General features: G+C 52.9%; 1 protein-coding gene across 34 annotated transcripts in view; it reads right to left on the bottom strand.

Annotated features, from left to right (window-relative positions):
• The window catches only part of OBSCN (obscurin, cytoskeletal calmodulin and titin-interacting RhoGEF), a 160,225-nt gene extending 144,923 nt beyond the window's left edge, over positions 1 to 15,302 (bottom strand). For 33 of the 34 annotated variants that reach the window (XR_012433894.1, XM_074038204.1, XM_045398300.3 and 30 more), the window contains exons 1-7: positions 14,968 to 15,302; positions 14,302 to 14,610; positions 13,571 to 13,837; positions 12,685 to 12,966; positions 12,100 to 12,375; positions 9,858 to 10,133; positions 4,753 to 5,028 (exon numbers count right to left, since the gene is read on the bottom strand). Coding sequence is in view for 33 of the 34 variants with exons in the window: in XM_074038204.1 (XP_073894305.1) it covers positions 4,753 to 5,028; positions 9,858 to 10,133; positions 12,100 to 12,375; positions 12,685 to 12,966; positions 13,571 to 13,837; positions 14,302 to 14,610; positions 14,968 to 15,172 (1,891 nt within the window). In the remaining variant the exon portion in view is untranslated. The remainder of the gene's footprint in view (positions 1 to 4,752; positions 5,029 to 9,857; positions 10,134 to 12,099; positions 12,376 to 12,684; positions 12,967 to 13,570; positions 13,838 to 14,301; positions 14,611 to 14,967) is intronic. The other variant, XM_074038282.1, reaches the window with a different exon arrangement.
• Positions 15,303 to 15,354: the final 52 nt, after the last annotated feature.

The following is a 15,354-nucleotide window of genomic DNA, read 5'->3' as shown; positions in this document are numbered from 1 at the left end:
TCAAGACCAGCTTGGCCAACATGGCGAAACCCCATCTCTACCAAAAATACAAAAATTAGCTGGGTGTGGTGGTGCCCACCTGTAGTCCTAGCTCCTCAGGAGGCTAAGATGGGAGGATTGCTTGATCCTAGGAGTTCAATGCTGCAGTGAACCATGATCACACCACTGCATTCCAGCTTGGGCAATAGAGTGAGATCCTGACTCTTAAAAAAAGAATAAATAAAATATAAATAAATAAATGGAAAACAAGAAGAGTTGGTGAGGATGTAGAGAAACTGGAACCTTCATACATTGCTGATTGAAGAATGTAAAATGGTGCAGCCACTCTAGAAAACAGTCTGACAGTTCCTTACTAAGATAAATAATATTACCGTATGACCTGGCAACCCTACTCTTTAGGTATCTACTCAAGAGAACTGACAACATACATTCACACAAAAGCCTGCATACAAATGTTTATAGTAGTATTATGTACAGTTGCCAGAGTGGGAACAATTCAAATGCCGGTCCACCGATACATAGATAAACAAAATGTGATCTGTTCATACAATGGAATGTGACTCAGCTATGAAAAGGAAGTACTGATACATGTTACAACATGATAAGCCTTGAAAACATCATGCCCAGTGAAAAAAGACAGACATAAAAGGCCACACATTATATGATTCTGTTTAAATGAAATGTCCAGAACAGGCAAATCCAGGGAGACAGAAAGCACGTTAGTGGTTGCTAAGTGCTGAGGGGAAGGGGAATGGGGAGTGACTACAAAGGGGCATAGAGTTTCTTTTAGGGTTGATGAAAATGTTCTGGAATTAGACTGTGGTGTGGTTGTGCAACCTAGAAACCACCAAATCGTACACTATAAAAGGGTGAATTTTATGTTACGTGAATTACGTACTTTAAAAAATCAATCAGGTCTGGTGCAGTGGTTCATTCCTATAATCCCAGCACTTTGGGAAGCTGAGCTGTGAGGATTGCTTGAGCCCAGAAGTTTGAGATAAGCCTGGGCAACATAGCAAGACCCTATCTCTACAAACAAAAAATTGAGAAAATTAGCCAGGTATGGTGGCACGTGCCTATAGTTCCAGCTACTCAGGAGGCTGAGGTGGGAGGATTGCTTGAGCCCAGGCGGTCAAGGCTGCAGTGAGTCATGGTCACACCACTGCACTCCAGTCTGGGTGACACAACAGGACCCTGTCTCAAAAACCAAACAAATAAAAGGTGCCGGCAGGTTCAGCTGCCTGGTGAGGGCTGCTCTCTGCTTCCAAGACAGCGCATTATTGCTGTGTCTCACATGGGAGACAGGATGGAAGTGGTGAACTCGCCCTTTTATAATCGAAGGGTACTCATCCATTTACGAGGGTGGAGCTTTCGATGCCTAATCACCTCCCAAAGGCCCCCTCTTAATACTGTTGCTCAGGGGACTAAGTTTCAACATGAACTGTGGAGGGGACACAACATTCCAAGAATAGCAGATGCGCATGATACAATATGTTAAGAAGTCAATTTAACAAAAGCATTTACGCAGAGAACACGCTAGCCTGCCAGTCCTGCCTTTGGGGTAAAACCCTGAGAGAGACACAAAACCTAGCTCCCACATTCTCACTGCTATGGTTGGAATGTCTGTGGCCCCCAAAATTCCCACGTTGACATCCTTATCCCCAAGGTCATGGTGTTAGAAGGAGGAGCCTTTAGGAGGCAGTTGGGTCATGAATGAGATGAATGCCCTTATAAAAGAGACTCCAAAAGCTCCCTCATCCCTTCCACTGTGAAGACTCAGCGAGAAGGCATCTTCTATGAACCAGGAAGTGGCCTCACCAGACACCGAATCTGCTGGCACCTTACTCTTGGACTTCTGCAAGCAGCACACTTCACACTTCTGTGGATTCTGAGCTACCCAGGCTATGGTGCTCTGCTCTAGCAGCCCTCATGGACCGAGGCACTTGCTGAACATCAGCATTCCTCTGTGTGGCCACACAGGACCCCTGGCCCATGCTGTAGACATTGTCTGCTTCTCTACCTGGTGCACAAATGTGACAGAGCCCGCAGATGTGCAAGCCTGGGCCCCCTAGTGTCTGAGTCATGTGTCACCCCAGGGGTAAAAACAGCAGCAGGAAGACGAGATGAAGCAATTAGTGTAGCCCCTGCCAAGCACCATCTCATGTTCATCCCCTCTCCTGCCCTCAGAGCCGGGTACACTTGGGATCCGCATTTTACAGACAGGGAAACAGGCTGGATGAGCCACTGCCACTGAGACCTTTCCAGAGACCCTGGTGCCCACTCTGCTGGTAGCTAGTGCCTCTGAGCTCCTGCAGCCTGGCACACCTCCATCCCCTCCCACCCCGCACCACGGCCCTCTGGGGTGAAGGCCTGCCAGTGTCTACACCACCAGGCTGGCCGTGCCCTCCTTCCTTGACCTATTTATCCCCCAAAATCCAATCCCAGCAGCTATAATTCACAGTGCCCTGCACAGGCACAGTCCCCAGATGCCATAATAATGACTCCCATGTTGTAGATGAGGAAACTGAGGCATAGAGAGGCCAACTGTCTGAGTTTATGGGGGCTGCCATAAGAGCTCACCACAAGATAAGTGGCTCAGAATGACAGAAAATCATCCTCTTACGGTTCTGGAGGCCAGAAGTTTGAGATCAAGGTGTAGCAGGGCTGTGCTCCCTCAGGAGGCTCTAGGGGAGGACCCACCTTGCCTCTCCCAGCTCCTAGGGGCTCCTGGCATCTCTGGGCTTGTGGCCGCATCGCTCCAGTGTCAGCCTCCATCTCTCATGGTTGCCTCCTCTGTATGTGTCTCCCAGTCTGTCTAAGGACACTGTCACTGGACTCAGGGCCCACCCTAGTCCATGACCTCATCACAAGGTGCCTCACTTAATTACATCTGCAAAGACCCTGTTTCCAAATAAGGCCCCATTCTGAGGTTCCAGGTGGATGTGAATTTGGGGATGAAACAACATCAACAACTCGCCCAAGGTCACTCAGCAGACAGACAGGAATGAGACACAAGTGGCAGTCTGACCCCACACACACGCCGATCCCACCGCCAGCCTGCCTCAGAAAGAGGTGGAAACCCAAGCTATGGAGTATGAGCTGCGGGGCCAGTCCCAGGCCAGCTTCTCCCACCACAGGTCCATCTCCTCCTCCTCCACGTCCCCCTGCCAAGGCTGTAAGGCCAGGGGCACATTCTCCAGGTTACCTGGAGCTGAGCATGGCTGCAAGACCCCACCAAGTCAAGGAGGCATGGGGGTTGATGTGCTCCCTACTTCAAGAAAAGTTTTTGTTTTCCAAACAGAAGAGACAGCCAGAAACATCCACAACGAGGGAGGCAGAATTCTAAGAATGCCCAAACACTAAATCTAGGTGCTGCTGTGAAGGAAACCTGCAGATGGAATGAGGTCTCAAATCAGTTGACTTTAAGTTCCTCGAAAGGAAGATGATCTTGGGTGGGCTGGACCTAATCAGGTGAGGCCATAAATGGGAGGGGTCTCTTCCCTGGCAAAAGAGATTTGAAGTCTGAGAGTGACATGACACAAGGGAGATTATCCATTACTGGCCTGATGACGAAGGCCACATGGCAAAGAATGAGGTGGCCTCTAGGATATGACAGCAGCTCCCTGGCTGACAGCCAGCCAAGAAATAGGGCCTTGGACCCATGGGCTCACAGACCCACAATTGCAAGGAATTGAATTCTGCCAACAACTTGGGTAAGCTAGAAACAGGAACCAAGAGAACTAATCAGCAGGCACCTGACTTCAGCTTCTGAGACCCTGAACAGAGAACCCCGGCACACCATGCCTGTACTTCTGACTTACAGAACTGTGAGATACTCAGTGAGCATTGTTTCAAGCCATTAAGTTGGTGGTAATTTGTTGCAAAGCAGTTAAAAAAATAAGCAGAAAACAAAAAAACTAATACACACCCTTTCTACATCTTTCCATCTTGAATATGATGGCTGGAGCTATGGAAGCCACCTTGTGACCATGAGACAAGCATTTGAAAGAAAAAGATACCATGTTCAGGATGGCAGAGAATTAAACAGAGCCCATGTCCTTGTGATAAACTGTTAAAAAGGTTGTGATGAGTCAAGATGCCCTGGGTGCACAATGTTCTACAACAGGACATGCCACTCCCCCACTGACAGTAGGGTCTACTTCCCTACACCCAAGTTCCTGCAGACTAGGCTGGCCTTATGCTTAGCTTTGAGCAACAGAACATGGGGGAAAGTAATACTCTGGGAGTCCTGAGAACCCAGGTTAACAAGGCTCATAGTTTCTACCATTCCCTAGGAGAAGAATCCAGTCACCATGGAAAGAAGCCCAAAAAGAGAGTGACCACGGAGGAAAGAATGAGGTTGCAGGCATGGGAGTGAGGCCAGCTGACACCAGAAGAAGAGACAGGCCTATCATCCTGGCCATCCGCCATCCACTGGAGCCATCCCAGCTTAGACCTTGGTCAGGTGCACCAATGAGGCCAGTCAGATCCCCCAGCCCCAGCCAACACCACATGAAGCACAGATGAGCCACCCCTGCTGAGCCCTGACCAAATTCTCAACCTGTAGAATGGTGAGAGGTAAACTGATCATTCTTTCAGGCCTCTAAGTTTGGAGTGATCTGTTACTCAGCAGCAGATAACTAGCTGAAACAGGCCCTTAGGAGGCCGCCAAGCACTGTCCCAGCCTATGCTGAAACACTGCCCCCAGGCCTGCTCCCATGAGATGCTCAAATGTCTGCTCGATCAACTGACCTTTGACGTCCAGATGGAAGGACAGCCGCTGGCCCCCAGCCTCACAGACGTACTCCCCGGCATCCGCCTGGCCTGCCTGCTGCACAACCAGCTTTCGCGTGCAGCCTGTGGCCTCCATGCGCACTTTCGAGCTGGAGCTCAGCTTCTTCCCATCCTTGTACCACATCACTTCTGTCTGGGCCTGGGCCACCTTGCAGCTCAGTGTGGCACTGGCTCCTGCCTCTGCCTGCAGCTTCCTGTGTGCCAGCTGCTCCTTGGCAAACACCACCTTGGGCTCTGGGGATGGACAGGGAAGGATGCACAGTCAGAGACTCCAGCGCACAGAAACTGAAGTTTCAGATGCAGAGGCTGCTCAGGCTGGAGCCCACTGATGACGGGCTGTCTGTGGCCCATGAACAGTGGCCTCACCAACCGCCAGCCAGAGGGTTTGAACAAGAGAGAACACATATTGGAAGCTTCAAGCACCAGCATGGGGAAGAATTTCCCAAGGCCCATCAGCAACATGTAGCAGATACTCTGGAGTCCAAACATTCCGTAACGCCTTAGAAAAAAGCACCACCCTGGCAGAGTTCCCCTTTGAAAGGAAAAGCTGCTGGTACTGTGTGAAACACCCACATCATGCCCTTGGCACTTACGAAAACTCTGCCTGAGAACCCAGAAAGCCTGGAGAAATAGCAAACACAGACACCCTCTTGGGTTCACGCTGAAAATCACAGGACATGTGGGAACCTCTCTCCCACAAAACCATGACCCAAACAGACCATCCCCTGGCCACTTCTCCCCTGGTTTGCACTAAAGCCAGAGCTGCTCTGTATCTGTCTGGGGTTTCCCTCAACACAGAGAGGAAACTCATACATCGAAAAATTGCTTATGAGGCCAGGCACAGTGGCTCATGCCTATAATCCTAGCACTTCGGGAGGGCAAGCTGGATGGATCACTTGAGCTCAGGAGTTCAAGACCAGCCAGGACAACATAGTGAGACCCTGTCTCTACAAAAAATTAAAAAATTAGTTGAGCACGGTGGTATGCGAGTACCCAGCTCCTCATGCGGCAGAGGTGGGAGGATTGCTTGAGCCTGGGAGGTCAAAGCCGCAGTAAGCCCTGACTGCACCACTGCACTCCAGCCTGGGCAACAGAACAAAATCCTGTCTCTAAAAACGAAAATCCCTTATGCTACCTCTTAACTAGGATAACATGTACACATAGTGACATGCACAGATCTGGTGCACAATTCTATGAGTTCTCACAGATATGTGCACCTACGTAACCCACACCCCACACTCACACAGCTCCCAGTTGCCTCCCCTACAAAAGCGACCACCATTCTCATTCCTAACCGTAGAACCTGTCTTCAAACTTTGAATATATGAAATCAGACAGAAGAGTTTTCTTTTTAGGTGCTATCTGTGCCCATTAACTAGCTACAAATACACATGCAGACAAAACAGTATTAAAAACTAGAGTACCACAAAAAAAAATAAATAAATAAGCTAAAACACACCAAAACACCATGCCCTACCCCTCCACCTGGCCCCACTACCTAGCTCTGCAGAAACTCCAATTTAAAGTCCTTTCATTTTTTCCCGAGTTCTGCCTTCCTATTTCTAAACAATATGTACATGCTGTTGATCAGTGGGTAAGAAAGAATATGCAGAAAATAAAGAAAAAAACAATACAATGAACACCCACACACTCCCCACCCGGTAAAGAAAGAAGAACGCCATCACCACTAGTTACCCCTCAGAGGTAACCCCAGCCTGAATCCTGGTTTTGGAATCTCCTTTTATTGTCTCGGTATGTGTGTTTATTGAGGGTGAATGTGCAAGTCAGGCTGCTCTGTTCAACCATTTACCCACGATGTGACCTTGGACAAAGTGACTTCACCTCTGCACATCGACTTCCTGCTGTCTCAAATAGAATGACCAAGGATTCACACAGGTGAGAGGTGTGGCACTCTAAGAGCATCTCCGGAGATTCCAGGCAGGAGATAAACCACAGCTGCCATGTGTTGCTGCCACTGCGTGTTGTTAACCACTAAACACAGAATGTCACGCTGTGCTTTGTAACCTGCTTTTCCAGTACAACACCACGTGCATCGATCGCCCTTCTTCAGCTGCAATGCGCAGCCCTATGCTCGTTTTGACTGCTCTATGGTACTGCAAAGTACACAAAGCCCCCAACTTCACCTAGTCATTCTTTTGTCTTTTATTATTATTATTATTATTATTATTATTATTATTCTACTTTTTTATGTTTTTAAAGGCAGGGTCTCATTATGTTGCCCAGGCTAGTCTTGAAATTTCTGGCTCAAGTGATCCTCCATCCTTGGCCCACCAAAGTGTTGGGACTACAAATGTAAGCCACTGCACCCATCCTACAGTTCCCTCTTATTTTTTGGTCCCTGGGCAATCCCTTTTTTCAAAGTTCCTTATATATTTGATGTCCCATTTCAAGTCATTTTGTAGAGGGTGGGTTTCTGAACATTTCAATGACGTTCTAGAAAAGACACAACTGGGCCAGGCGCGGTGGCTCATGCCTGTAATCCCAGCACTTTGGGAGGCCAAGGTGGGCGGATCACGAGGTCAGGAGATCAAGACCATCCTGGCTAACACAGTGAAACCCTGTCTGCACTAAAAATACAAAAAATTAGCCAGGCATGGTGGCAGGCACCTGTCATCCCAGCTACTCGGGAGGCTGAGGCAGGAGAATGGCGTGAGCCAGGGAGGCAGAGCTTGCAGTGAGCTGGAATCGCGCCATTGCACTCCAGCCTGGGAGACAAAGTGAGACTCCATCTCAAAAAAAAAAAAGAAAAGAAAAGAAAAGTAAAGAAAGAAAGAAAAGGCACAACTGACATAGGGAGAGAATCAGGACAGCAGCTGCCTGGAGCAGGGTGAAGGGTAGACCGCATGAGGGAACTTTCTAGCAAGACAGAGATGCTCAGTACCTTGATGCAGACATGGTAATGCATGGTATCTACATTTTCCAAAATCCCTCAAATGATACACTTAAAATCTGTGCATCGATTACATCTCAAATGTCTTTATTAAAAAATTGTTGGGCCAGGCGCAGTGGCTTATGCCTGTAATCCCAGCACGTTGGGAGGCCGAGGCAGGTGGATCATTTGAGGTTAAGAGTTCAAGACCAGCCTAGCAAACATGGCAAAACCCTTGTCTCTACTAAAAATAAAAAATAAAAAAATTAGCTGGGGGTGGTGGCGGGCACCTGTAATCCCAGCTACTCAGGATGCTGAGGCAGGAGAATTGCTTGCACTTGGAAGGTGGAGGTTGCAGTAGGCTGAGACTGCGCCACTGCATTCCAGCCTGAGCAACAGAGCAAGACTCCACTTCAAAAAGAAAAAAGAATTCTTAGTCACGTGCAGTGGCTCACACCTGTAATCCCAGCACTTTGGGAGGTCAAGGCAGGGGGACTGCTTGAGGCCAGGAGTTCAAGACCAGCCTGGGCAACACAGCAAGACCCCATCTCTACCAAAAATTTCTTAAAAAATAACCACGTGTGGTGGCACGTGCCTGTGGTTCCAGCAACTCAGGAGGCCAAGTCGGGAGGATCACTTGAACCCAAAAGGTTGAGGCTGCAGTGAGCCAAGATCACACCACTGCACTCCAGCCTGGGTGACACAATGAGACTCCGTCTCAAAACAAAACAAAACAAAAAATCTGTTGGCACCAGAGCTTCCTTGATTTCATGATAACAAAGACAACTTTATATGTGCAATCAGATATTACACTGGAAATTTTAACTCAGGGACCAAGACAAAGTAGATATGATACTCCAACATAGGAAGCCACGAGGAGAGACAAATCTTGAAAGAAATTAGCAAAAAGAAAAAAACCAACAAAAAATTACCAAAAACAAAACTAACCAGTTTTGCTGATTTGACCCTCTCCCTGCACACAGGGTAGCAGCCACAGCAGTATGGCAGCTACAGAGGAGGGTCTTGGGAAAGGACCTCACTGGATAAGGACGTGCTGCGGGTCCCATCCCCCACCCATGGAGCACCGAGAGGAGAGGGCTGCTCCCCCTACAACCAAGACCAGCACCTCCACGGGACACACGGAGCACCTATAGGCACCAGGGCACCACGCTCCTGAGAGCCACCACCATCTTTCCCAATCCCAAACTCAGCAAAGCCACATGTGTAGCTTGAGATGGGCAGGGGTGGGTTCATTTACCCCATTGGGAATGGCGCCAAAGCTGTCCCAGAGCTGGTCGCCAACCACAGGGGCATTCTGCCTCCCACCGAAAAGCCTAAACACTAAGGTGGGAGCGGCCAGAGGCCTCCCCGAATCATGCAAGTGACAGATGCGCAGGATTTCCTCGGCCAGGATCGGGCTGAGCCAAGGCAGAAGAAGGGGTGTGCAGGAGCGACAGGACTGCCCAGAGGTCCCAGTGTCCTCTGCAGGAAGAAGATGATGTCCGGTGTTTTAGGAAGCAGAGGAAGAGAATGAGGTGGCCCCAAGGAAAGCATGACCTTGGCAGGGCACATGCACGTGGACCCTCAGGGACAGGTGATGGGGCTGCCGATGAACCCACTAGGGGGGCTCACTCTAAAGCCCTGGCGGGGCCCACACAAGGTCATCTTAAGGCAACTCCAGTCAAGCGTGAGCTTCCGGCACCTTCCTGGTTCCTTCTACTCTAGAGGCAGAAGCTGCAGGCAGCAGTGTGGCCAGGAGGGGAAGACAAGGAATGCTGTCCCCACACGCTAAGTCTGGGAGCAGAGGGGACACACCAAGGGTCTCCACGGGAGAGGAGACTCCATGGTCAGCTGAGACTGCAGCGCCCTAAACAAAAGGCACAACTGCAGCTCCCTCAGAACAAAGACAAAAGCCACTGGTCTGCGGAAGGTCTCAACCAGGAGCAGAAAACAGGCTTCTGAATAAACATACAAAGGATCCTGGCTAGTGCAGCACGGTCCTCTGTGGGTGTGCACAAGAATGCTGGATTTTCTAACAGAACCGCTGCAGGCAGCACAGCCTTCCCTTACAGGCCAGGAACAGGAGACGCAGAGAGGGGCAGAGGTGCTGAGTGCCAGTGCAGCACACACTCCACCACCTGGACAGGCGCTGACCGTGCCACTAGGGACCCACCTGCAACGTCCAAGCAGAAAGAGATCCTCTGTCCCCTGGCCTCACAGCTGTACTCCCCAGCGTCTGCCTGGCCCGCCTGCTGCACCACCAGCCTCCGCGTACAGCCCACAGCCTCCACGTGCACTTTCGAGCTGGAGCTCAGCTTCTTCCCATCCTTGTACCACGTCACCTCCGTCTGGTCCTGGGCCACCTCGCAGCTCAGCGTGGCGCTGGCCCCCCCCTCGGCCTGAATCTCCCTGCGAGCCAGCTGCTCCTTGGCAAACACCGCCTTGGGCTCTGGGATGGATAAGGGGGAAGGTGGGGTCAGAGGCCCTTCCAAGTGAGGTTTGCAGGGCCTGGTTCTTGGTTATCAGATTCTGTACCCCAGGCATGCACAGTCCCGCCACAGGCTCCTCCGTGGTCCGTGTGCTCAGGCGTAGCTCTTCCCATGCACAGGCAGCTGTGATGCCCAACCCCTGCCCCGTGAAGGCCCTAGCATGCGCCAGGAGGGCGGGGCATGTGCCTACGAGAAGCTGTCAATAGGGCCTTGTGGCCTGGGTGTCCTTCGCAGACCCAGCATGCTGTCTCTCTCTCCCCTAAACTCCCGCCCGTCCTGGAGGTCCACCGCCTATGGACACAGGCCATGATGTGGACCAAGACGGAGAGAAGGTTCAGCTTCACAGATGCTCCCGATGACTCAAACAACAGAGAGCAGGCACAGGCTGTGTTCTGCATTGTGGACGAATTGGCCATTGGACTGTGAAAGTTAGAGGGCTGGGCTGGCATGATTTTTAAACTTTTATATGTTAAATGCCCACATACCTCCCCCTGGAAGCCAGCAGGATAGTTTTCCAGAGCCTGGCCTTTGGGCCCTCCCTGTCGTGGCTTATGTGAGCGGGACCCGGCCCACAGAGGTCCCACAGCCATGCTCCCTGAGAAGCCCTCTGTGTTCCTCCTTCAGCCTCCCAGTCAACATCTCTGGGCCCAGGAGGCTTCCAGAAAGAGCCAGGGCTCAGAGCCACCTACATTCAAATCTTAACCTGTCAAAGACACTCCCATCTGTGGCTCCGCTCAGCCTCAGTCCCCTCATCTTAAAAACAAGGAGAAGGGCTTTAGAAACATTTTTGGCCCAAGCACTTTGGGAGGCTGAGCCAGGAGGATTGCTTGAGACAAGCCTGGGCAACATAGCAAGACCTCATCTCTACAAAAAATACACAAATTAGCTGGGCTTGATAGCACGCGCCTGTGGTCCCAGCTACTTGGGAGGCTGAGGTGGGAGGATTGCTTGAGTCTGTGAAGTTGAGGCTTCAGTGAGCCGAGATGGCACCACTGCACCCAAGCCTGGGCGGACCCTGTCTCAAAAATAAAATAATAAAATAAATAAAATACAAAATAAGATAAAAACACATTTTAAATGAAGTGCCCAGCCCTAAGCCTGGCCCACAAACACATAATACACAAAAGCGTCCGTAGAGCTGTGAGTGAGCCCCAGCGGCGACGATGAAACACAACAGAAGACAGAGGCCCAGGTGCAGATGGAAAAAATTCTCCTAAAGCCTAAAAAAAACCAAGTCCATGTCCACTTTCCACAATTTCCTTCATGTTATCTTTTCTTATTTTCTACATTTAGATTCTTTACCCATGTAAACGTCAGTTTTTCATGTCATTTCTTTTCCCAAACAGAGAAGCAAATGTTCTCTGGGACAAGGCAGCAAACATAAGAAGCTATGTTTGCTCATCCTGGTCTGCCAGCAGAATTCACCAATCCTGGCCCAGTGAGTGAGCACAGCCCTGGGGGACAGAGCGCAGGTTCCCATGTCTCTTGCCTGAAGTACAGCAATTTTAGGAAAGGTAAGTTCAATGGTGCGGGCCCCTTCTTCTCCCTGCATGTGAGATAACATCTGGCAGTATTCATGACTGTGCCTCTGTCATCTGTAACCAGGTGCACCCAAGCTGTGAGGAGCTCTGGCTCTAAAGGTACCTTCTGAGCAGCTACAGAGCCTTCCACACCTATGTATGACCTGCAAAACTCTGCTTTGGAGCAGCTTAATAGAAAGTTTGAAAGACTCTCTTGGGCCACAATTCTCGAGCCTTCTGAATAAAACTAATTCTTTTAAAACCTTGATTTTTTTTTCAGTTGACACCCTGAACCATTTGCTGGAGAAAAGAAGGGTCAGGAAAGTCAATCCTGCTGTGCTGGAGGCAGCCAGACCTGCTCCCCACCCAGCATGGGCCGGGATGCATGCACACACAGCGTGCTCACCAGAGACGCGGAGCCGGAAGTCCACAGAGTCCTCGCCCACACGGCAGGAGTAGATGCCCTCATCCTGCCTGGTGACTGTGGCTGCCACCAGCCGGTGCCGCGTCCCCATATCCTCCTGCAAGAAGCGCTCACTGGAGCGGCCCAGCTCCATGCCATCCTTGTACCAGTGCACGTGGACATGGGCTTCGGAGGTCTCACACTCAAACTGCACCGGGCCCCCAGCCACGGCATCCACACAGCTGCCTGCCATGTCCTTGTGCAGAAAGCACGGGAGGCCTGCAGGACACAGGGCGGGTCAGGGATTGCAGAGGCCCTGAGCACAAACTCAGCCACAGTGCTCACAAGCTGGAGCTGCTCCGGCTTCTGGGACCACACAGGACACCCAGGCTCACCAGGCCAGAGGGACCCTGCTGGGCAAGCAACCAGCTCGGCCTGCTGACTCTAACCTTGGGACTTGTGCCCACCAGAGCAACCACCCAGTTACAGAGTCCCTCCTCCTACCACACTGGGCTTGCCCCCACTGCCCTGTCCCTCACCCTCCCCACAAAGTCAGAGAACCCCGCAGAGGCTGCCAGCTGCCCCCACCTTGCACGGACAGCTGGTAGGCGATGCGGCCCCCGCAGCTGACGCACTCATAGAGGCCTGCATCTTCCCGGGCCACATCTCGCACAAGGAGCACCCGCCTCCCGGCCGATGCCTGCACCTCATACTTGGGGCCTGGGGGCAGCATGCGACCATCCTTCAGCCACGTCACAGCCGCAGCCTGATCTGACAGCTCAGCCAGCAACTGCGCCTCCTCGTGCAGCCGAGCCAGCACCTCCCGGGCAGCTGCGGCTGGCGGCTTGTGGACAGTCAGCCCTGGTGCCGCTGGGGGCCGGGTATGCGTGGCCAGAGGGGAATGGATGGAGAGGCACAGAAAGGTGGACAGAGGAGAATGGACGGAAGGGGAGACAAGGAGAGACAGACACAGGGCAGAGAAAGAGATAAAGGGAGGGACCCAGGAGAACAGCACGGGAGGACAGCGAAGGAGAGGCAGGCAGGGGAGAAAATGGCAGAACAGAGGTCACAAATATACCAGAGAAGCAGTGGAGACGGAGGTGGAACAGCCAGGCATGGGACGGCAGAGACAGAGAGAAGCAGGAGAGAAGCAGGAAAGAAACGGAAGGGAAAAGATGAACAAGAGAGAGGAGCGAGGAGTGGGAAAGGAGGGAAGGAGGGAGACAGACATGAGGCTCTGCCCAACAGGACCCCTGCAGCCCCAGGCCCTCACCCAGATGCCAGGGACCAGTGCCACCAGCCAGCCTGAGTGAGTCCTCGCACGCCCACCACCCTGTCTGCTTCATCCCAGTGACCTGCAGGCTGAAAGGGTGTCCTGGGGCCCTCAGACCTGTAGCAGCCCTACCTGGAGCCCTGACGGAGCCCACCCTGGAGAAATAAGGCTCAGGGTCCCAGGCTGGGACCCTGCACCTACCCCGGACCTCCATCCGGATGCTGCTCTCAATGCCATTGGCCACGAACTTCAGCTGCGCCCCGTGCAGGCTGGCAGGCACCTCCCGGATGGTAAGCATGTGCCAGGTGCCATCCGAGCGGATCTCAAACACACTGCTGGTCTTCAGGGCCTGCCCATCCAGGAACCACTCACCCGCTGAGGCCACCGTAAGGTCCACAGAGAAAGTGACCTCGCCACCCTCCACTGCCTGCACTGCCTTCAGCGGTGTCCTCACGGCCAGCTGGGGAGCTGTGGGGCGGGCAGCGTCAGAAAGGGGCCAAGGAGGAGTAGGGAGTACTGAGGGGGTCTCTGCCTTCCCCTCCTCTTCCTACAGAGCCTGGACCCAAATGTCCCTTCTCCAAGAAGCCTGGCCAGCACACAGAGCGCCCATAGCACAAGTCAGGCTCATGAAGGAACAAGGACAAGGTACAGCTACCCCGAGACCCCTCCGGCATCCCATAAGCCTCACCAGACTGGGGCAGCCCTGGAGCCCTGTCCCTTGGGTCTGCTGGAGACAGGCAGGCTCCCGGGGGCCCTGTTGTGGGGTCACCTCTCCTTCCCACCATGAAAACTGCATCAGGGCAAGGCCTTGGCAGCCCCCCTCCCCACAGAAAGTCTTCATGAGACCACTCTGACCTTCCCTGAGGCTGGACCTGGGGCATTCCAGGGCAGGTGAGCAGTCCCATAGGTTGTAACAGGAAGGCCCCACTTACCCAGGTGGACATTCCCCGGGAACTCCAGGTAGGGACTCTGACCAAAGCTGTTGAGAGCTGACACTCGGAACTGGAAGTCCCCCTCCTCAGCCACATCAGCCACGGTCAGCTCAGGTGTAGCCACCCATTCAGCATCGTGGCACCTGGTCCACGTGTAGGTGCCAAGTTTCTTCTTCTCTACCAGGTAGCCGTCAATGGTGACAGGGCGCTCCCCATGGGGTGGTGGGGACCAGCTGAGGATCACGGAACTCTCTGTCTTGGCCTTCACCACAGGATCCACAGGGGGCTGCAGGGGAGGCTTCCTGGGGGCTGTGTGGAGGGTGGGCAGAGGTCACCTACTGGGAGCCTCTTCCTGAGCCCTGGGTCTGGAATCACCTGGAGGGGTATCACAGGATCCCCAGCTCTCTTGGGGCTGCTCTGGAAACCTGGACCACTGGCCACAACCTCCATCCCCAGACCTGCAGCCACTTCTCTGGCTGCAGCTGAAAGACTGCAGGGGCTCAGGGAGCCTAACCTTGGAGGGCCAGGACTATGGTCTTGCCCTGGCGGCCCTCCGTGCAGCAGCAGGCTGAAGCCCAGAGAGTTGAGCTAATGGAGGGCAGGGGACTGGGACCAGGGAGACAGCAGGGAAGCGACGCCATCCTGGGAGCACCCTCAGGCCCTCACCCGACACGCAGAACTGGGTGGACGTCCGGCAGTCGCCAGCCATAAAGACCACCTGGCCCACATCCTCCAGGCAGCACTGGGAGATAGTCAGTGTGTGGCGCGTGCCCTCTGCGGAGATGGCTACGCGGCCCCCGGTCACCACCTCCTCCTGGTTCCGCACCCAGCGGACGGGGCCCACCGGGACCGCCAGCTCCACGCAAAACATGGCCGTGTCGCCCACGCGCACCGCCGTCTTCCGAGGGAGCTTTCGGAGGAGGTTTCCTGGGGTGGAGGGAGCCGGGCCGGTCAGACCAGCCCCTGCACCCTCCGCTCCAGACTCGCTTCTCCGCTCGCCCCCATCTCTCGGCTGCCTCCAATTCACTCCTCCGCTCAACCCCTTTCCTGTCC

Source organism: Macaca fascicularis, chromosome 1 (genome assembly GCF_037993035.2).
Source record: "Macaca fascicularis isolate 582-1 chromosome 1, T2T-MFA8v1.1".
NCBI classification, from domain to species: Eukaryota; Metazoa; Chordata; class Mammalia; order Primates; family Cercopithecidae; genus Macaca; species Macaca fascicularis.
This window is presented reverse-complemented; position numbering and strand designations above follow the sequence as displayed.